The sequence below is a fragment of the Etheostoma spectabile genome, chromosome 9, assembly GCF_008692095.1.
Source record: "Etheostoma spectabile isolate EspeVRDwgs_2016 chromosome 9, UIUC_Espe_1.0, whole genome shotgun sequence".
NCBI lineage: Eukaryota > Metazoa > Chordata > Actinopteri > Perciformes > Percidae > Etheostoma > Etheostoma spectabile.
The window spans coordinates 7,886,441-7,908,461 of NC_045741.1; the positions used below are offsets into that span (position 1 = coordinate 7,886,441).

General features: G+C 40.4%; 3 protein-coding genes and 1 long non-coding RNA gene across 4 annotated transcripts in view; 1 reads left to right on the forward strand and 3 right to left on the reverse strand.

The window, feature by feature from the left end:
• slc22a23 (solute carrier family 22 member 23) overlaps nt 1–5,750 on the forward strand; it is a 25,885-nt gene extending 20,135 nt beyond the window's left edge. Inside the window, exons 5-10 of the mRNA XM_032526947.1 lie at nt 182–309; nt 1,033–1,135; nt 1,745–1,971; nt 2,679–2,711; nt 2,867–2,990; nt 4,694–5,750. Of these exons, the coding sequence (XP_032382838.1) occupies nt 182–309; nt 1,033–1,135; nt 1,745–1,971; nt 2,679–2,711; nt 2,867–2,990; nt 4,694–5,114 (1,036 nt within the window). The 3' untranslated portion in view covers nt 5,115–5,750. The remainder of the gene's footprint in view (nt 1–181; nt 310–1,032; nt 1,136–1,744; nt 1,972–2,678; nt 2,712–2,866; nt 2,991–4,693) is intronic.
• Nucleotides 5,751–6,508: 758 nt separating this feature from the next.
• On the reverse strand, nt 6,509–9,300 carry psmg4 (proteasome (prosome, macropain) assembly chaperone 4). The gene is made up of 3 exons (XM_032526953.1): nt 9,030–9,300; nt 8,091–8,166; nt 6,509–6,896 (listed from the first exon to the last, which is right to left on the reverse strand). The coding sequence occupies exons 1-3, from the start codon at nt 9,204–9,206 to the stop codon at nt 6,775–6,777; spliced, it is 375 nt and encodes a 124-aa protein (XP_032382844.1). The 5' UTR covers nt 9,207–9,300; the 3' UTR covers nt 6,509–6,774.
• A 248-nt stretch (nt 9,301–9,548) lies between these two features.
• Nucleotides 9,549–22,021, reverse strand: part of LOC116695862 (uncharacterized) — an 18,936-nt gene continuing 6,463 nt past the window's right edge. The window contains exons 2-3 of the long non-coding RNA XR_004333569.1: nt 9,709–9,714; nt 9,549–9,560 (exon numbers count right to left, since the gene is read on the reverse strand). This is a non-coding gene — a long non-coding RNA (uncharacterized LOC116695862). The remainder of the gene's footprint in view (nt 9,561–9,708; nt 9,715–22,021) is intronic.
• Nucleotides 15,559–22,021, reverse strand: part of bphl (biphenyl hydrolase like) — a 7,353-nt gene continuing 890 nt past the window's right edge. The window contains exons 2-7 of the mRNA XM_032526385.1: nt 21,167–21,270; nt 20,631–20,797; nt 18,882–19,035; nt 18,659–18,790; nt 17,518–17,641; nt 15,559–15,883 (exon numbers count right to left, since the gene is read on the reverse strand). Coding sequence (XP_032382276.1) covers nt 15,793–15,883; nt 17,518–17,641; nt 18,659–18,790; nt 18,882–19,035; nt 20,631–20,797; nt 21,167–21,270 — 772 coding nt within the window. The 3' untranslated portion in view covers nt 15,559–15,792. The remainder of the gene's footprint in view (nt 15,884–17,517; nt 17,642–18,658; nt 18,791–18,881; nt 19,036–20,630; nt 20,798–21,166; nt 21,271–22,021) is intronic.

Consider the following 22,021-nt stretch of genomic DNA (forward strand, 5'->3'; position numbering starts at 1 on the left):
GATTCTTGTCTCGCTGAGCCAGGCAATGGCTTGTACAGTACACACTGCACTACACAGTACTGACAAACAATACTCTCTTTCTTCTATTGTTTTTCCTTCTTTCCGCATTTTTGTTCTTCTTGCTCTTACAAATCCAATCTTTTCTCATCCTTCCCATCCCTCTCTTTCTCTCACTCTGAAGGCTTTTTCCCGAGTCGTTGCGCTGGTTGCTGGCCACCCAGCACTACAGGCGGTCCAAAGCCATGATGCTGCGCATCGCAAGGAAGAACCAGGTCAACACGACAAGCGAGTCAAGTGGAGTGCTTACAGGTGGGGTAAAACAAGAATGAAAATAAAAATCCAATTTGCAATGAATGTATACTCTCTTTTGTTTAATTCACGTCACTATGCAAATTATTTTAAATTGTAGATGACACTTGTTATGTTGCAGCTGCTTCTCGTTGTGTGACTAAATGAACATGCAACTAACACAAAGACATCAGAGTTTTCATTTCATTAGTTTAATCTGTTTTGCGATCATAAATGTCAGTGAGTAGTGGATCAAAATTTCTTAAAACCCAATGACAAGTCTTCAAATTGCTTGCCTTGTCCGATCAACAGAACAAAACTCAAAGATATTCAATTTACAATATTCGGGGGCAGTAAATAATCACAAATGAGAAGCTCAAAATAGAGATTTTCGGGGATTTGTTCTTGATAAATGACTTTTACAATGGCCAATCAAAAAAGTAGATAATTAACTGCCTTGCAATCGTGCAGTCCTTAAAGAAGTGACCTTAGACCTCTCCCCTCTCTGCCCCCCCGACATCTATTCCGCCCCTGCCTTGGTGATTGATTCAGTGTTTCTGGCTCTCCCACTGTCCGAGCAGACGGATGATAATAATGATGACAGTGGGCATAGGGACATGCTACGTCTGTCTAAAGGCCCCACAGCACATTAGCTTCTCGGTGCTAAAGGTCCCTTAGCTGCAGGCCTCTCATTACCTTCTGTATGGATAGGTCTCAAGGTGTACGTTTCATGTTTCCTACCAGAGCTGGAGCAGGAGCTGCACAACAAACCCCAGAGGACCTGCATTGTCAAGATGATGAGCACCAGGAACCTGTGGAAAAACATTGTGGTGCTGTGTGTCAACTCGTAAGTGTGTTATGACCGGGCTGGTAGCTACAGTTCCTTTTCTAATCAAAGCTAACACCCCTTGTTTTGGGAGAGCGTGAATGACATGAGCTTGCCCCCACCAAAAGGGGAAATGATGACATGTTATGTAGTGATGTCACATTTGGTGCCGAGGTTTCGAAGCGTGTGTCAACAAATCCCGGTAGTTTCCCGGGAAGCACGTATCGAGGCTTGTATCGTTTTAGACAAATTACGACATTGATGACATCTGAAGCCTCGCTGCCCGTCAATATCACGTGATTGGTTAATGAAGTGGTTCTAATCTACACGGTTTTATTATACATCCATGATCTACACAAGCACACTCACAGCCCTTTGCCTAGTTAAACCCATGCCATTTTCCAGTTTTAGAGCTTACAAGTATTGCACCTCCTGCTATTTTATTATAACCAAAACGTTTGATTCACACACACGTTTGATAGCCGCATTCCTCTCAAGAAAATCCATTTATTATACTGTTAACATTTTCACTTATGTTACGTGTAAATCTCTGTCCCTTGTTGGGAGATGCATGTCTCAGGTACAACCTCCCTCTCCACTTTCTTATTGTGTCTCTGTGTGTTTGTGCAGGCTGACAGGTTATGGGATCCACCACTGCTTCGCCCGCAGTATGATGGACCCGGAGGCCCAGCCCACAGCTTTGTGCCACGCGGACTATTACACCATGGCTGGTATCGCTGTGGCAACTTGCCTGGCGCTTTGCCCCGCGGTGGGGTTGATGGGTCGCCGTGGAGGGCTGCTCACCTTCATGATCATAACAGCCCTGGCATCGCTACTACAGCTGGGGTTACTCAACTGTGAGTTATCACACAGTCAAGCTTTCCAGAGTTGCACCTGTGCAGTTTACAATTATAAAACTCACTAAAAGTATGTCACATTGTTTTGGAACAATATGTCTTAGATTTCAGACGTAAGTAAACAAAAGCAACTTCTCATTTTTGGCTGGCAATCATTAAATTTTGGCGTCTGAAATGACAACTGTTGATGGCATGTCTCAGTGTTTCCCAAACGTTTTACAGTCCTGTACCCTTAAAATGAGGGTTTAGGGGTTTTCTGACTAGTGTCCTCATGCACATTTTACTTAATTGGCAATACTATGAACAACTGGAAGCTTTTGACAGATCTGCTTATTTATGCTTGTTACACTATGACTGGACTATTGCTGTCTGGGGAAAGATTTTGCAAAAGTTCAAGTACTACAACAATCTGTTCAGAAAGTTATGAAAGCTATTTCAAAACAGAAAGTTGGAATTTAACAGTAAAGTTAGTTGTACTATCCCAGCCATTAAAACAGTACAGGCTGCAGTTCAACTCTCAGTCTAATAGGAGCCTCCTCTCATTCTCCCTTTTTCTGACCTACATATGCAGTACAGTAGTCATTATTTTAGAGTTCTCCTGAAGGCTTTTTTATCTTGCTTGTTACGAGTCATCCCTGTGCTTCCCTTTGTGCTTACTAATGACATGTTCTCTCCTCTTTTTCCCAATGCTCCCTGATGGAATCTAGTGATTGGGAAGTACAGCCTTCGCCATGACATAGGTACAGTTTGTTGATTTGTGATACATTGTAGTCTAATTTCAAGGTCCCTCTCCTCTCTTCCCCTTGGACAATGTTAAATTAGCTGTTGTTTTGTCTGTGCGCTTCATGTTGGGTGTGTCTGGTATTCTTACGTTTTCTTGTCCGCTTCTGGACAGTTCTGCGAGACACTCTGAACAGGAAATTCTCGGTGGCCTTCTCCATCATCGGCATGTTCTCCTCCCACGCAGTCAGCACACTCAGCATATTCTTTTGTGCTGAAATCACTCCTACTGTCATCAGGTAAGCCTGGGTGGTCATAGACATAAAATATGGCACTTAGGGGAGCTTTCTGCAGCTGGCGAGCTCTAGGCTACGTCCGAAATGACTTCTTCTGTACAATCTGGGCAGTATACAGTATATGTGCAATATGAGGGGGGGGGGGGGGGGGGGGGGGGGGGGGGTCAGTGGGTTCTCTTTCATCTGCATATGTGGGGGAGGTTAGGGGGTTTTGTGTGTGGATTATTGAATGTTAACTGTAGTTGATCACATTTGGATGAGAGAGTATGTTTGTGAGTTTATGTGCAATGTGTTGCCATTCTCTCAACTTCCCGAATTTCTCCTAGAAGACAATACAGGCATTTCGTTTATTGGATGGGTAAACTATTTGCCATGTACCATGTTATGTGACAAAGTGTAAAATATGTGCAGTAAAGTGTCCATAAAATTGACCACAATTGAAAAATGCTGAATATTTATTATAAAAGGAATAGACCTACTCTGCATTCCAATGCGGTCATTCTTAGTAGGTGTGAGTACGCAGTGTGCTAAACTTGCACGGCCAGAAAAGTGTGTGCGTTATCATTTATTTTTTGATTGCTCTATTAAATGTCTAAAGTTGTGGACATTTTAGGTTTAATTGACAGAGTGTTTCCAAACTCACAGCTTAACTGATCTCCAAGCATGAAAATAAATTTCCTGATAGTAAAAAATGGTAAAGTGCATTGATAACTTGTGTACTGACTGCAAAAACAGTGCACTTTGACAATTACTATAGGGTCCTCCATAATGTGTATCATTACCACATTTGGAATCTATGGACCCAGCTCTTGTTCTCATCTTACTCATTGGCTCCATCTTGTGGTGTAGTTGTGACTAGTGCAACTATTTAGACAGTCTCTTCTTAAAGGCATTCATGGGGTGCTTTTCATTATGTCAACGTTTCTCTTCCCTCACATCTTTTACTCTGGCGTCTCCCTAAGAGATAGAGGGAGAAGCTCAGTCATCCGTGAGAAGCTCGGAGTAGAGCCGCTGCTCCTTCGCGCAGTTGAGGTGGTTCAGGCATCTGGTAAGGATGCCTCCTGGGTGCCTCCCTAGGGAGGTGTTTCAAGCTGGGAGGAGGCCTCGGGGAAGACCCAGTACTAGGTGGAGGGATTATATCTCCAACCTAGCCACGGAACACCTCAGGATCCCCCAGTCGGAGCTGGTTAATGTGGCTCGGGAAAAGGAAGTTTGGGGTCCCCTGCTTGAGCTGCTGCCCTCACGACCCGATACCGGATAAGTGGCTGAAGATGGGTGGATGGACGTATCAAATCATTAAAAGAGTTATCTCAGGACACTTTACAGATAGAGTAGGTCTAGGACACATTCTATAATTTACAAAGACCCAACAATTCCAGTAATTAACCTAAGAGCATTTAGTGAAAGAGTTTTAGGTCTGGAACCAAGCAAACTAGCTACGAGATGAATTGTGATCACAAACATTTGATCCGGCGCAGAAGAATATTTTATAAAAGGGCAAAAAAGGCAAAGGTAAAAAACGATCTTAACCTCCAATGGTAGCAGCTCACTGTAGCGGTTCGCGGGTGTGGTAAAATTGTCCATGGTAACAGCGAGCTCCACCAAGAGAGGTTTCAGAGCCTGTTTGACAATTCAACAAGCACTTCATTTGATGTTGTTAGTTTTGGTCACCTCCGATCAGTTACACTTCCTCTCTCTCTGCGCAGGGGTGGAGGGCTGGGCCTGGTCCTGGCCAGCGCCGGCTTCGGCATGCTCACTGCACCCATCATGGAGCTCCACAACCAGAAGGGCTACTTCCTGCATCACGTGATCTTCGCCTGCTGCACCCTGCTGTGCATCATCTGCCTGCTGCTGCTGCCCGAGCCGCGGGGCCAGCCGCTGCCGGAGAGCCTGGCTGACGGAGAGACCTTCACCCGTCAGACGCTGCTCCATCCAGGAGAGCAGCACCTCCTTCTCGCCAAGGCGGACGGGGACTACTCCCGCGTCCACGACACGCCGCTACACCTCACAACCACTGGGGGCGCAACAGTGGCAGCAGCAACCGCTCTGGCAGCGGTGCCTGCCTCATACGCCCTGGCCACCGGTGGGGAGGTGATTGGAAATCCTGCCATGGCCAATGGGGTGTGAACATCATAGCAATAGTCTACTACCGTGCTAATTATTGCTCAAGAATTATAACCTGAACAGCAAAATTTGAAGGGTAAAAAAAAAAAAAAAAAAGAATCTTTCGGATGAACCAGAATTAATTTCAGGCTGAGGTTTGGGATGGTGACGATAATTCATTTGTGTAGTTTGTAGTGAATATGATTCCTTCAGGAGTTGCCAAAAATATTGTACTTGACCAAGTTTATCTGAAGTCAGCGTGTGCTAAATAATATGAAAGTCTTCAGTGGTGTTGGTGATTTTCTTGCACTGCCGTCCGCTCTGTCGAGAATGATTAACGGGTGAAAGACGCAGGCAAGTGAGGAAGGAGAGTAGAGCAGATTTGCTTTCAATAACGTGTGCTCTGTGAGTTTTCGGTTTGTAGTTTTGACTCGTTGAGAGAGGATTCCACTGCATCTTATAAGTTATTTTGCACTAAATGTCAGAGACACAATCAAAGTGTTTGTGATTTTCAGCCAACACGATTGGCTAAACCACTCTTTTTTGCATGAAAGGGCACAAATACTTTTACATGTATTTTCTTCCTTTTTGTGGTCCCTCTGCTAGAAGTCCAATGTGGCACTTTATCCTCAGAGATGAGGTTAGTGTAGACACTGATTTTTTTTTTTAAGGAAAGCATTCCTGCTACTAGTGTGGGTGCATGATGGTTGTCTGACGCGACGAACAGCCGGAGACCTTGGCAGACTGTATGTGTAGCCTGCAGAGACTGTGGGTACTGCTGAACAAATCTGAGAGTTGAACGGACAGTGATGTCCTATGACGCATCTCAGGATTTAAATGGCTTTATCGTGATGGCTCTGTTCTTTTTAACAAAACATAGAATGTAATTCAAGAAAATCAGTATTTATTTTGTCATGCTGCCGAGGGCAATTTTGTTGCTTGAAATACCTCCTTAATTAGCAAATATGTCCACTCCAACTCTCACTTCCTTGTTCTCTGTACTGTGGTAATGTTGTAATCCTGCACCTAGGATGTGTAACTCTAGCCAGAAAGCACAATATTTTACAATTTTTTTGGAAATAAACGTTTGTGAAGATTAGAATAGAGCAGCGTAGCCTGCGCAGACCCGGCCTAGTTGTGATTAGTGTACATTTATACACTTTACTACGTACGTTTTGCCTAGGACTGCATAAAAACGTAAGGTCTGTATCCATGTACCATTCATTCATAGAATGATAAGCACATTGAATACATAATACATCCCATTTTTCATCCACATATACCTGAATCCAAACATCCTACATTTTTAATATAATATTTAGTACACAGCACGTATTTTGAACACCTTGTATGGTTTACTAGTTTGTATGTTTTCAACAGTTAAACACTCGGAGGAAAGAAAAATCCCACTAAAGCTGTTTTCTAAGTGTTATTTTTTTAATATGATGCATTTGTACAAAAAGCCATAGGTCTCTACATGTTTTGATAATAAACCAATTAATTTATTATGTCAATAAAAGAACACTTGATGTGACCGTTTGTGGTTATTGTGTGGGAGTTCGATTACAGTATTTCGAATATATGTATGTTTGTTAGTCCAAAAGAGGAGAAGCACCTGCTACTTGATTGTTGCTCTGTCCTCCGTTCTACACAAAACACTTCAACTCTTCAGTTCAATAAACAATCAAAAGTGTTCAGGGTGAAGCTCCAGCTCCTTTTTGATCCGGTTCTCCACCGAAAGACTGAGGTTGGAGTCTGTCGTCGGGAGACTGTAACTCACAAATACTTGCTTTTTGGTCTTCTTTGCTGCAAAACAGACAGAAACAGACATTTATTTCACTTTCGGTTTAGCAAGAGCACTAAATGATTTGCTAAATTATACAATTACACTGAAGTTATCAGTCCTGGAAGTCGTGGATACTCAGAATTATGTTTTTGTTAATAGACCTTGTCTTATGTTTTTGCCTGTTCATTACAATTCTTCAATACCAAACAAGCTTTCCAAAGGATGTTTGTGTGTTTTTCGCACATTTCAAGAAGCCTCTGCTTTTAGTTAGTTAGTTGGGGTCGTATGAAAATCAAAATGTGAAGACATCTTCAACATATCATAGTGAAGATTATTATCGCTTTATTTTTGGAAAACCTGTGTTATGGTTTTGTGGCAGTGGTGGAATGTACATTTACTTAAGTACAATTTTGACTTGTTTATTCAAAATTGGCTCCACATTGACAAACATTCAAATGCTCTTACATGTATTTTTAACGATAAACATGGAATAAAATAATATTCTATAATAACTAAGAAAACTGTGGAAGGTACTATTCCACATAATGAGTATTTTTACTTGTGATACGTCACATTTTGAAGTCTGGACTATTTCTTATAATGAAGTATTTTTAAACTGTGGTATTTCTACTTTTATTTTATTCCTTCCACCATTGCACAGTACATAGACTTTTCAAATCAATCCACACCTACTGCACAATTACATTAACAAGCGCCCGGGCAACACTAAAAACGGTTACCGTAAAGGATGACCTAGCAACAGCAGGATTTGGAGAATTGTTCGCAGTAAACTTGATTATAAGTGGATTCTAGCAAATGAGTTAAAACATACAAAAACATTTTAATATCCAGAAAATATAACGACACAACAGCATAAACATACACGCCACTTGGCATGTTATCGTGAGAAGAAAGCGACGGTTGAGTTTAGCAAACGTGACACGCGGTTGGGTTTAGGAAAAGAAGAACAGGGTTGCCTTTAGTAAAAGAAGAAAGCGACAGTTAAGTTTAGGAAATGCGACAGGTGGGACACCTGGGTGAAAGTCCTGTCCTCCACCCCGATGTAAGCCAATGGAGGCCTAACGGCGTTGATAAACACGCAAAAAAGCGAGAATGCGTCTTGATAACACGCCAATAATGTCATACATGAGAACAGTCTGTACATTAGCAGCAATACTAAAAACGTATTCATTTATGCAGTCATACATCATTACCTAATCTCTGTGCCAAGGAATTTGAAGCAGTATTGGATGGGTCCCCCATGATTAACGAAGATAAAGGCATCGAATCCTGCGGACAAAACAAACGATGAGCAGAACAGCGGTTGGTCTTTCTTCCAGGACAGAAATCATCAATCACAGATCCATGATATCCAAAAATCTTTTACTTTACTATCTGTTTGTCAGGTCAAGTGTTCCCAATTATGTTCATCTTTGTTGTCTCTGTGGTTTGTGGTAAAGTCAGAGGATGTCAAGAAAAAGATGTATTATAATTTGCCTGCTAAGGACCCATTTCCCATCCAGTGGCACTGTGCTGGAATTCTACTGAACCACAGGGACTTCATGGATCATCATCCAGATCACAAACATGTGTTCCCACCTTTCCCTTATGCTATTTAACCATGGAAGCTTGAAATGAGTAATGTAATATATAGCCTAATCTAATCCAGAATCAGTTAGGTGTTAATGCATAAAATAAGCATGTCTGTTTTTGGATAATATGTCAGGTTAATACACTGATGTAAAAATAGCATATACAAATCCACTCTTACTTAAAACATCAGTCATACTTTTTGATTAACAATACTGCCCACAATATTTTAATACCCCACAGGAAAGGGATACATGTACTACAGTATCGGTATCGAAAAGAACAGCCCAAACTCTGTAGGCTGCATCGTAACATCGTTTCGGTTTTATCACTGAAACTTCGGTTATCATACACGAGTGGGATAATATGTCTTGTATATATTACAGTGTGGACTGAAACTGTGACTGAACAGGGACTGAACAGCCTGCTAGCCTAGCTATTTAGCTAGTGGAATAAAAGTGAGTGAAATGAAAAGAAAAGACTCAAGTAAAGTACAAACACCTCCAATGCACAGTGCTTCAATAAAAGTACTAGTGGGAGTAACTAGTAGTGTATTTACTTACATATCTGCTGCTCATTGAGACCGCCAGGTTGGACAGAACCGGACTCGAGCCGACCCACAGGAAGAACCCTCCGCTGAGCTTCATCACATGAAAGTGTATGACCTGCTCCAAAATCTTCTCCGAAAAATTGTGCACCGTAATGGCCTCAAACACCGCTCCGTTTTGTGTCTCGGTCATTTTTTGTTGTTGTTGTTGTTTAACTATAGCTAGCAACCATGTGACTCGTGCTAGCTACAATATACAGTGTATGCTACAAACAGAAACAGAAAGAGCTACTTCCTGGTGAAAGGAAGATGGCAGCCCAAAGCAATCGATCGTCAATGCGATGTGCAGCACCAGAGCAACGGATCTTCTTGACCAAAAAAACCGAGAAGCCCCTGACTGCAGACCCGCAGACACGTTGAGGGGCGGGGTTAAACGTTTAACCCCGCCCCTCAACGTTTAACCCCTTTAAACTCTCCAGCATTTGACCCTGTCATTTCATCAATATCAGAGTGAATTTAGCAGTATGCACCCACGCTTCGGACAGCCCTTTAGTCAATAAATAATGGAAGTAAGTGTGACTTTTATAGTTGTTTAGTTTTCAAAAACAATTAAAAAAGCTTGTTATGTCTATTTATGTTTCTGCCAAGTTGAGCAGGCTGAGGTTCGGATTGGAAGGCTAACTCCCTTCTTTAACTGCTAGCTCCAGTAATCTGAAAGTGTGGAAATTATTTCCATTGAAGCAATGTTCCAGTCGTTATGTGCATGACGGTCTCTGAATCGTCTGCAACCAGGAGATGAAGGAGAGCTCAGATCCACAAAACCCAGCACTCTTGTCTCTGCCCCCCCAGGCATAGCGCGGTTAGCGCGACCAGTGCAGGGGCTAGCGCCCATGACTCGCGTGGGATGATAGCCTGTAATCTTCTTAGGTAGATCTGTCCAGTGTAGATTTCTTCAGTGTATATGTCTTCATGTAGATATGTCTTAGTGTAGATCGTCTTAGTGTAGATATGTCTTCAGTGTAGATATTGTCTTCAGTGTAGATATGTCTTTAGTGTGATATGTCTTTAGTGTATATTGTCTTTGTGTAGATCGTCTTTATGTAGATCTCTTGTGTAGAATGTCTTAGTGTAGATATGTCTTCAGTGTAGACTGTTCTTAGTGTAGATCTGTCTTTAGTGGATATGTCTTAGTGAGATCTGTCTTTAGTGTAGATATGTCTTAGTGTAGATATGTCTTCAGTGTTTAGATATGTCTTCAGTGTAGATATGTCTTCAGTGTAGATATGTCTTTAGTGTAGATATGTCTTCAGTGTAGATATGTCTTCAGTGAATGAGCCCAACTCAACCAGTGGTCTCCTTCTTAAGCGAGTTTTATTGTGTAAGACCGCCAGAGGATAACAGGTGTGTGAAGGCGATCTGCCGTTATATGAGATATATATTAAAATAATTTCTTTTGTGTTACTCATGTTTGTTTTGCTTTTTTGCTGCTGTAACAAGGAAATCCCCCGCTGTGGGATGATAAAGTATCAATCTAATTGTTTGTTGTTGTATTTGGTTGTATATATGTTATAAATTATTTCATAATTATTGGTTATATTATATATATATATATATATATATATATATATATATATATCATATATATATAATAATATATATAAATATTTATAGTGTAATATATAACTATACCTTATATACATTATTAATATCTGATATATATTATGTCTCATGATCGTTGATTTTGATCATAAGAAAGTATCAGGTTGCAATTGATTATGATAAATATACATTCAAATATTCTACTTTTTTATCATTAATTTATTATGAAGTATTTAATGTTTGTGAAATGTGTCAATATTGTATTTCATAATGTTAAAACCAAAGATTAAGTTCATTATGTTTAAATCGTTGCATTTCGCCACATCCAGTAAGGTTTCTAGTCCCCATGTTTAAATGAGTTGGGTAGTGGACGGTTGGAGACTGGCGGATTTAAACGTTTGACCCCGCCCCGCAACTGGTCCTGCGGGTCTGCAGTCAGGGGTACATGAAAAAACCCGCCACAAGACACGTCAGTGGTGGTAGAAGTTCCTAAAACATTTTACCTAAAAGTAACAATAGCATAACAATGTAGAAATACTCTTTTACAAGTAAAAGTCATACATTATAAATAAGTTCAGAAGTATAAAATACGCAAAAATAAGCATAACAATCTCCATTAATTCTAATTATTGATGCATTATTGTGTAAACTTATCACTTTAATTTTACAACTGGTAAATTTGAAGCTCATTTTAACTACATTAAACGTACGCTAGGTGGCTAAAGCCATAATAATAGCCTACATCATGATACATGTAAATAGCATTGTATAACACTACATTCAAAGTCGACAGAAACCAAATAAAAACTATGAAAAGACGTTTTTTGGTCTTCTCTACACTTTTCCCAATCATCGAAACTCAAGTGTTGGTGGAAATAAACACATACTTTACCGATTTACATGTGAAGATACTGTATGTTGGCTCAATAAGCTAAAAGTACTGTTTTTTAAATGGAGTCTGGTTGGTTTATGCAAAACACCTGGACACACCACCGCTCACTGAACACATCTCTTCATCATTGCCACATAAAACTGTCCCCACCTGCTGGCAGTTTAAGCCGTCTGCCCCAGCGCTGTTCCAAAGACTTCTATTCCTGTCATCACCACGCACAGACCAGTAAACCGAAAGTGCAAATCCCACAAAGAAATTCAGTAATCTCTCAAGGATTAGGACAACTGCAACAACTCCTGTACCCAGAACAAATCATTTAAAATGGCTCTTTTCAATGTGAGATCACTTTCGAGTAAAACGTTTATCTTAAATGATTTTTGTCTTGTCTGCAAATCTAGATTTTATGTTTAACTGAATCCTGGTTGCAAATAATGACTATACCCAGCTATCTGAACTGTGTCGCCTCAATCGATTGTTTAGTCAACCGAGGGTCAGTGGTCGTGGTGGTGGGTAGTGACCGTGTATAGGAAAAATTCAAAATGTCATCAAGTACGTGTGGAGAATTTAACTCCTTTGAAGTTCTCACTCTTAAGGGTGGAGGGCTGAACCTATCTTATTTTGTTGTAATTACGCCCCCCAAAACCACCTGGAAGATTCTATCTGAACTTCCTGAATTTTTACTAATCTGGTTTTAAATTATGACAGAATTGTTCTTGTGGTGATTTAATATTCAGTTGATGACCCAATAATGTTAATGCAACTAACTCTAAATATGGCACTTCTTTAACTTCAAACAACATGTCAAAGAGCAAACACATAATCGTGGTCACACACATGGACTTGATTTTTACCCTGGGTGTCAGCATTTCCTTGTGGAATTAGTGGACATGACCATATCTGACCACAGATGTATTGTTTTTAGCTGCAATTTGCCTGTTATCTCTGCCATCTCACCAAGCTCGTGTCTTCTCGCTTTTGAATGAAAAAAGTGTTTCAAAATTTTGCGCATCCTTTAAGAGTCAAAGCCAACACCTGCTGACTCTAACACCAACAATATGGTTGATCACTTCAACCATATCTGCGTTTCACTAAATTTACTGCTTCTAAAGGTTAGGCCTCGTCTAAGGCTAGGAAGCAACCGGTAAATGACAGCATTCGCAGCCTAAAAAGGGAATGCAGGAAAGCAGAGCGCAGATGGAACAAATCCAGTCTCCAAGTCCATTACCTCAGTCTGAAGGATTTATTAACTAACTACAATAACATGGTAAGGATGCGAGAACACACTATTTTTCTGAACTCATTACTACACATAAACACAATCCAGGTTTCTGTTTAAGACTGTGGATCAGTGGTACCCACACCTCCTTGTGCCTCAGCTGGAAGTAATGATGACTGTGATTTGTTTTTATCTCATTTTATCAATAAGGTGGTGTCAATCAAGGCCTCGATTACCCCGCGGCCTATTACTCAGAGGTTCCTCACCAGCAACAAGACAGTTAACCAGTTATCCATCGACTTGTTGAGCTTTTAAAAACAGTATACAAATGAGAGTGTCCTCCAGCCCACTTGATGTAATACCTTCAAAATTTTTACTGAAAGTGATAGATTCTGTTGGGCCCCATTGATCAACATTTTTAACAGTCCCTATCTACTGGTGTGTCCCTGATTATTTTAAAAGGCTTGCGTGAACCCACTTTTAAAGAAACCTGGGGTAGATCCCGCCCTCCACATAATTTTAAGACCAATTTCAAAACTGCCTTTCATTGCAAAGATTTAGAAAAGAACTGTGTCCAAACAGCTGCTCACTGTCTGGAAATAACAAAATATTTGAAAATTTCAGTCTGGTTTTAGGAAGTACCATAGCACCGAGACTGCCCTGCTTAAAGTCACCAATGACCTTTTAATGTCTGCTGATGAAGGCATGTGTCGGTCCTGTACTTCTGGACCTCAGTGCTGCTTTTGACACCATTGATCACAGCATCATGTTAGACAGGCATGAGGCACCTGGGTGGGGATCTCTGGTACTGCTCTAGAATGGTTTTCATACATGACAAATAGGAAGTTTGCGTGTCTGTAATAACTATGTCTCCTCGTTCAGTCCAGTTAATATGTGTGTGCCTCAGGGGTCGGTCTTAGGACCCATTTTGTTTTCCTTGTATCTGCTTCCCTTGGACATATATCCAAAACATGGCATTTCTTTCATATTTATGCTGATGACACACAAATATACTTACCTGTCAGACTAGACCCTGGAATGCTGAGTTCACTTAACAATGCCTTGGTGAAGTAAAAAATGGATGTCAAATAATTTCCTCCAGCTGAACTCAGACAAAACAGAAATCCTCGTCATCGGGTCTCAGCAAATGGCAAAGCAAATACTGCCATCTGCGGGTCGCTAGTAAACTACATTAAGCCCGTGGCAAAGAACCTCGGTGTTTGGTTTGATAGTCATTAAATTTGAGCAGCACATCACAAAAATTGTTCAATCATGTTTTTACAAATTAGAAATTAGCTAAAATTCGATCTATGTTAACTTTTAAAGACACCGAGACCTTACATGCCTTCATCATCACGCCTGGATTGCAATAGCCTTTTCACCTGTAACTCAAAAATCTATGATCGACTCCAGACTGCAGAACTCAGCTGCCAGGCTTTTAACCAGAACAAATAAATATGATCACATTACTCCTGTTTTAGCTTCATTGCACTGGCTCCCAGTATGTTTAGAATTGACTTAAAATTCTATTGATCACTTTTAAAGCTCTTCATGGCCTTTCGCCTGTTATATCTCGACCTTTTAGTACCATATACACCAGCACGCACCTTGAGATCCTCGGGCAGAGGTCTGCTATCTGTTCCAGAGTCTCGATGAAAACTAAAGGGGACAGAGCGTTTGCTGTCAGGGCCCGAGGCTCTGGAACAGCCTGCCCGAGGAAATGGGTCAGCTGAGTCAGTGAACTCTTTTAAGTCGCTTCTTAAAACATACTTTATAGAGAGCCTTCCCGATCTATTGACTTTCATTACCCCTCTTATTTTCATTGTATTTTACAAATTTTATATAACTGTATTTCAGTCTTTAATGTTTTATGCTTTGTATTTGTGTACTTGTTAAGCACTTTGTAACTTGTTTTTGAAAAGTGCTCTACAAATAAAGATTATTATTATTATTTAGCGCTAGCTCCTTCATAGCTGTTTCTGGGAAACAGCAAGGTCCTAAATAGGTTTTAAAAAGTTCTATCTCTGAAGGGGTAAGACACTTGACAATTTTATTATTTTTTTTATTAAGTTTTATTGTTATTCGGATGTGCACCAAGTAGTAGGAAACTCTGTTAAATTTTCTTGCGGAATTTTCTAGTTGATCATATTCTGTACCTATGTATCCCGGTGTGTGGTGGTTTGAATGCACATAATTGTTGTAAAAGTTTTGCTGCTAAAAAGCGTTACCTCAGCTGTAGCTTAGCTCCAAGATGGCTGACACTCGACTCGCTTCGGCTCACTTCAGCTTACTTCGGGTCCAACCCCTTATGGGCGAGTTAAACATGCGGAACTAGCTGACTTGTAGTCCACAAAAATTACTCCGATGACGTTAAACAAAGATTTTTGCGTCATCTGAGTTTTTTTTCCAGACACCCAATACAGAAATCTCTCGTCTCAGGGGGACATGAGGGAGGGATGCACGGTCATTGGAAAATACTACCGGGTTTCTACTGATACACAGCTTAATGCTCATAGGTGTATGTAATAGGTGTAAGTATTCCTCATGAAGAGTAACATAGGTAACACTTAAATAAAGGGCTTTTAAATGATATGAAATAGCTTTATTAATGCTCATAAATCATTTTCAATGTGAAATCATTAACATTACTCCTGTAATCACCAAAACAAATAATTTATGTTACTGACAATTTACCAAATCTTAAGTTCAGTTTTGTGATAATACAGCTATTGACACTGTTGTTAAATTTAGCTTTGTATAAGTGTTGGTTTTCCAAAGTAAGCAGCTGCAGACATTTTACTTTAACTTTACCGAGACCTCGTTAGGAGCTAACGTCACTGCTTTTTTAAATAATTGCAATGTAACATTAGCATAAACGAGATAAAATGAACCTTGAAATTTGAAAGTTAAATATACAGTTATTTTACAATTGATGCTTAATGAGAACAGAGTAGGCCTACAAATTAAATTATCAATAACAAAATTAAGTCATTAGGTGCACATATTTGCTAGTTACCCTGGCGACCTCTCCACAAGGCAATCAGTTGTCATTTCACAGTGTTAATTAATCGATCAGTGTCCCAGAAAGTCTTCCACCAGTCTGTTGAATTCATCAGCATACCTCAGGTGGAGATTGTGTTTACCCTCTGGCATCAGGTGTAATCTAGATTTGGAACAAAAAAATCTATTTGTTACTTTGTTGTTGTTTAAGTGTGTGTGCATGCATGCGTGCACGTACGCACGGGAGCTTTTTGTCTGCGAAGGAAAAATAAATAAATCTTTAAGTGCAGTCTTAACCATTTCACCAATCAATGACCTAAGTCACTACTGGAAATCTACTCTTATTTCTATCATGATGGCCCAGCCCTACATGTTGATGTTTTGTAGGTTGACACACACTAATGTGGCCATGCAGTTATAGCTATCCATTGATGGATGCAGTTTTACAGTTTGCTTAGACTTACAAGTGACAATAATAAATAATAAATAATTTCTATTTTGTTGTGGTAACATTAAGGGCCCTATCTTGCACCCAGCGCATTTGACTTTGTACACCGATGCATGTATCATTCCTTTTCTGCATCCGACGCACAGCTGAATTATGGGGCGGTTCATAGTTTCAGAAAACAATTCTGCCACAGACCAGGAAAATCCTAGTCTACAATCAGTGGAGCGTTACTCAGATGCTATTTTAAGAGCGCATGCTCGGCCGTAATGTAGAGTGTGCGCATACATTTTGTTTCTCTCATCTCACGGACCCAGCAGTTACCATTTTTGCAAACCATACATAAATACAAGGAAAATATGACCTTGTTTTACACAACATTTCCATGATTTGTGCATGTGTTGATGACATAAATGAGGAACTATTAGAGGACTTAAGAAGATGTGATGTTGAACTGCATGTGCCGGTACCACTTAACCCAAATGCCCCAGCAGCTGCAGCTTGGAAAAGGAGAGACAGGAGAGCTGCATCGTCTATGGTGAGGTCATCTCGGTCTAATGTTAGACTACAGTGCAAAAAATATCACCATGCATTCATAACCTCGTGATTCAGTGAGAGTGAGCCCAAAACATAAGAAAATACGTTTTTGTGACACTGCTTTATTTACATTTTGAGGCAACACTTTACAATAAGGTACACAAAAAAAGGGTAGTTACTGTTTTTGAAAGAGTAACAAATGATTAGTTACCCTTTTTCAAAAGGGTAAGGGTAGTTACCCTTTTGAAAAATTACCCTTTTTTTAAGGGTAACTACCCTTCTGAAAAAGGGTAACTAATCATTTGTTACTCTTTCAAAAACAGTAACTACCTTTTTTTTGTACTTTATTGTAAAGTGTTACCCATTTTTGTCAAAAAGAAAAATCTATAGCAAACTCCCGTCTCCTCGGCTGTGAACTGCTCCTGGCGTGCGCCCATGGGTGTATTAAGAGCGTGCACCTAGCAAATCCACCATCAAAAGAGCAATCCACCGTGGAACAAGCGCGGCTGCTTTTAAAGGGAATGTGAAATAACGCTCTGATTGGTTTGTTGCACGTTACGCCCAAACCACACCTGAGTAATGTAGCTCCTTCAGACCAACCCATTTTAGATTTGCGTCGGGCCCCAAGAGTCATTCATCCCGGCAGTATAATAGCAACAGCGCCCAAGATTCGCCCACTAAGCTACTTGCGTTTGATACTTTTGTTTCAGATTGTTAAACTACGGCCCTAAATGTCCTTGGCCTGTCAGGTGAGTGTGGACGCGGTGTGTGCGCGCGCTCGTGTGTGTGTGTGTGTTTATGTGATCTTATCTCACCGGGATCCCTTGATGTGTTTGAGGAGGCACTGTGGGTGGAAGCTGGGCACCATGGGGTCTTTTTCTCCGTGGATGATGAGGGTTGGACAGCTGATTAGGGGCAGAAGCTCCAGGCAGATGCTCCCTGACCAGATGACATTTAAGAAAACTAAATTCAATCAATTATTTTCAGTTGACTTTTATTGGAACATAACAAAATTAAGGAGCATCTCAAATGTACCTCCTCCTCCAAGGAGGTCATGTTTTTGGCTGTTTGTTAGTTTATCCGTTTGTCTGTCAACAGGACTATGTAAAAAAAACGTCAAGTTATGGCACTTGGTGGAAGACTGTAGCATGGGCCAAGGAAGGAGCCAGTTAATTCTGCAGCAGATCCAAAGCCAAGGGGGGTTACACAAATTATGTAAATTGTGTTACCGCTGCATTAACATTGTAAGATAGGGCATGTCTTGGCGGATGTCTGCACTGTCCGACTTCCCGTCTACTTCTCCATACTTTCCTTGTGTATCAAAAGTAGCAGAGATCTTGTGGCAAAAATAAACATCTTCCGTCCTAAATTCAATTGCTGTACACATCTGCTATGCAAAACACTGCAAACTCACAGTAACTATATACTATCAATACTTGACAATCATTTACATGACAACTTCCTTTATAATTGCATTTTAACTATAAAGCATTTCCCTTCCATCTCTTGATTTTGTTATTTCTGAGGGTTTTTAGTTTTGGACTCCACCTGAGTCTGTCACAACAAAGTTCTAAATCTAAGTCGCCCAATTTCTTCCGATTCAACAAAACACTACCTCCTATTTGTTGCAATCCTATATTCAATTTCACAAATCCCACAAAAACAGCCCAGCCTGCCCCTAAAATATTTTACTGTATCAGTAGCCTAACATGTCTCTTGTCTTTTTCTCTCTTTCTTTATTTTCTCTCCTCATTTAGTTGATCCTTTCTTCTGTCCCTTTTTGCATAGACTGTGTTCGTATGTTTTTATTTCCTACATGCTATCTTACGTTGAATTATTTTAGGGAACCCAACTTGTCAAGCCCCTTGAGGGTTTTCTGGAGGGTTTTCTTTGCATGTCTTTTTTTATGTTGTCATATATGTAACACTGTTGTTTTTGGAAACATGGATTCAGTACCTTCTGGTCGTTTTGCAAACTGTGCGATCCCATCCACCCAGGCCTCCCAGGTTTTAGCAAAGATTTGTGCTCCATACACCTCCTCCATGGGCTGCCTCATCCTCGCACTCCACTTGGAGACATCACGCACCGCTATGTGTTGCCGTGGACACACAATATACACAGTTTAGAAAGATGGCACCATCAACAGTCCACAGAGTTTGGGACTACGTGGGCACATTACCATTGTATAGCTTGAGGTCCTGCTGGGAAACAAAGGCGTTGCTTCCCCATACGACCATCTTGCTGATCAGGTGGGGGTTCTTCGCTGCTGCAATCAGAGCGGTGATCCCTCCGTCACTCCACCCCAGCAGAGAGAACTTGCCAAAGCCCAATGCCTGCCAATGAAATAGAAAATACTATTAATTACTTTTTTATTCTTCCTATCAAAAAGTTTGTGAACAAAGCACATATTTTCTCAACCCTCTGGAGGTCTAGAGGCATTTATACATTTTTTTTTTTTCAAGATTATTTTTAGGAATTTTAGGCCATTAATTGACAGGACAGCTGAAGACAGGGAAGGTGAGAGAGACCGGGAACGACATGCAGCAAAGGGCCTCGGGTCGGAATCGAACCTGGACCGCTGCGGTAAGGACCGAGCAATTGTACATGAGGCACTCGCTCAACCAGGTGAGCTACCTGGGCGCCCACATTTTCACATTTCATTTTAAATTCACATTTTAAGAATATTTGCATAAAACTCGATACCATGTCTTTCATATCAACATGTTCAGAACAAACTCCGCCTTCTGTAAAGCGAGGCCCAAATTAGTTCCAGAGCAATGCATAAAGCGATAATTTGGCCTAAAGCTCAAAAGTTGATGTTTGCTGTTTGAAATTTCTCAAATCCTTTGTGAAAACAAACCTACACTCAATTGTTTTGGTGCTTGAAATGAGTTTACAAAAGTCTTGGGTTCACAATGGTAGCATAATATATGAATAAAATAGTCTATAAATGTATGAAATTATAATGTGAAATATATCGCTTTTTGAGTGGGACTGTTGTCAAACATCACTTGGACTCGCCGGTGTGTCTTTCGTCTTCATTAGGGTTAAAAGTGAATGACACCTTTTCAGAATCATCAATCCCCACATGGAAATTATGATTATTAGTATTATTAAATCGCAGTAAACTATAGAAAATACTGATGTGGACATTTGTGTGCACAGATAAATGGAGAGCATATGTTTAGCAATCAGTGTAAAAAAAAAAAAACAGTGAGGATGCTATAACATGCTTCCTCTATGCGTCTCATAATGGAGTGACAATCAGCCACTCAGGGTAAATTACACACTATTTGACTGTTAAAACTTATTTTGTTAGATACAGTACAGATCAGAGGAGGCATATTGAGGTATGAGTTGTTTCACATTTAAAAATGCTTTGATTGGGCACCCAGATAGCTCAGTTGGGAAAGCGGGTGCCCATGTTTAGAGGTTTACTCCTCGACGCAGCCGGCCCGGGTTCGAATCCAGCCTGCGGCCCTTTGCTGCATGTCACTCCCCCTCTCTCTCTCTCTCCCCCTTTCATATCTTCAGCTGTCCTATCGAATAAAGGCCGAAAATGCCCAAAAAATAATCTTAAAAAAAAAAAAAAAAAAATGCTTTGATTTGCTCATTATAGTATTTTCACAATTCTTCTGAAACCATGTATTAGCCTGTGCTTTCATTTAGCTGGTGTGACAACTTTTTTTTTTTTTTAAACACAATTATGATTCCCCACTTTTATTCTGAAATGCCAGCCGTATAATGTGCGTCAAAGTTTTCCTTAACTGAACAAAAATGTATCAATCCATGCTCTAGGATTCACACAGCCATGTTCATTCCTACCACATAAACCCCCACCCCCCAAACCCGGGGGGGCTACTGAGTAAATATGGAATCCAGATTGGTAATATTGGTCACCCCTGGCTGATCAACAGACTGATAAGACCTTCATCAGATCCACTGCGTCCTTTGCATCCCTCTCAAAGAAGTCAGGGGGGAAGTCTCTGTCTGGGGGCCGGGATTGTCCGTAACCACGGGGATCCCAGCCCACTACAGTGAAGCGTTCCTTATTCAGAGACTTCAGCTGAGGTCCAAAATCAGTCCGAATGCACCCTGTGAAAGGAGAGGTTTTCTCTTAAAAAGGGCGCTATTTTAATTCCAAAGGCCAAGGGAACTTTATCAGGATGTATAGCATCCTGAATCCATGAAATAACATGCATTTAAAAATAAAGATTTGCCTGTCTCAATGGGAATTTAACATAGGGATATGTATACTTATGCTGTATCTTAGGAAAGAATATTTATTTATTTCTGATACATTATTCATTAACAAAGAAAACTGGTGTCCTTAAAGGCTGGGTTTTTCCAAATTTTTTAATTAATGCATTAAGATTAATTTCCAAAAGGTGTTTTTTTTTTTTATTCCTTGTTATAGTCAACTTTAGCATGGGTTCATGACCTTATGAGCAGCACTGTAATTACCCAGAGCACCAGGAATCAACAGCACGGCGTGTTTCCCTCTGCCTGTCTGCTCGTAGTACAGATCCACTCCGTTAACATGCTGCCTGCCCGAGGCCAGCGAAGAGCTGCAGGGACACAGACAGGTGGACTGTGGCAGTGATGGTCATTGTGGTGGACAAGGACAGAACAGCTCTGAAAAACATTGGCTTTCATTTGACAGTCACAGCAAAATCAAATATGACAAAAATGACAGCCATATTGACAGGACGACAAAGTACAACACTGGCTTTAAATAACAGAGTTCTAGCAGCTTTCGTTTTTAACATTCACCTCTGAGCTGAACATGTCAGCAAGGACACTTAAAACATGAAGCTGCACCGTCGATGACTGCCCTGATGGAGTGCCATGAAATTACAAAAATGTCACATAGGGAAATGCTTCAGTCTTCAAGATTTTGGCATGACACAACATTGATTTCTGCTCAACAGGGTTGTGACTTGGTTGGTTCAGCCGAGTTTTAACGTTTAAAATAACATGCCAATGCCTTATTCTAGCTAATAGAAAATGTAGAGTAGGAATAACAAGTATTTTTGCTAAGAAATGTTTTTTTTATTTTTTAATATAGAGGGGAAAGCTCCTCAACATTTAAGACTATGCATGATCAATAATCAAGACATTTGTTACTATTAAAAGAAAGCAGTACTTCAAAGTATTTTTAAATATTTATTTCTTACATATTTAAAAGAGTACCTACTTGTAAAATTACCTCATTGTGATGTAGATGTTGGCATATGGTTTCGGGTTAAATAGTCATCTTCACATGAATATATAATACTGGATTATTGGTGTGTGTGTGTGTGTGTGTGTGTGTGTGTG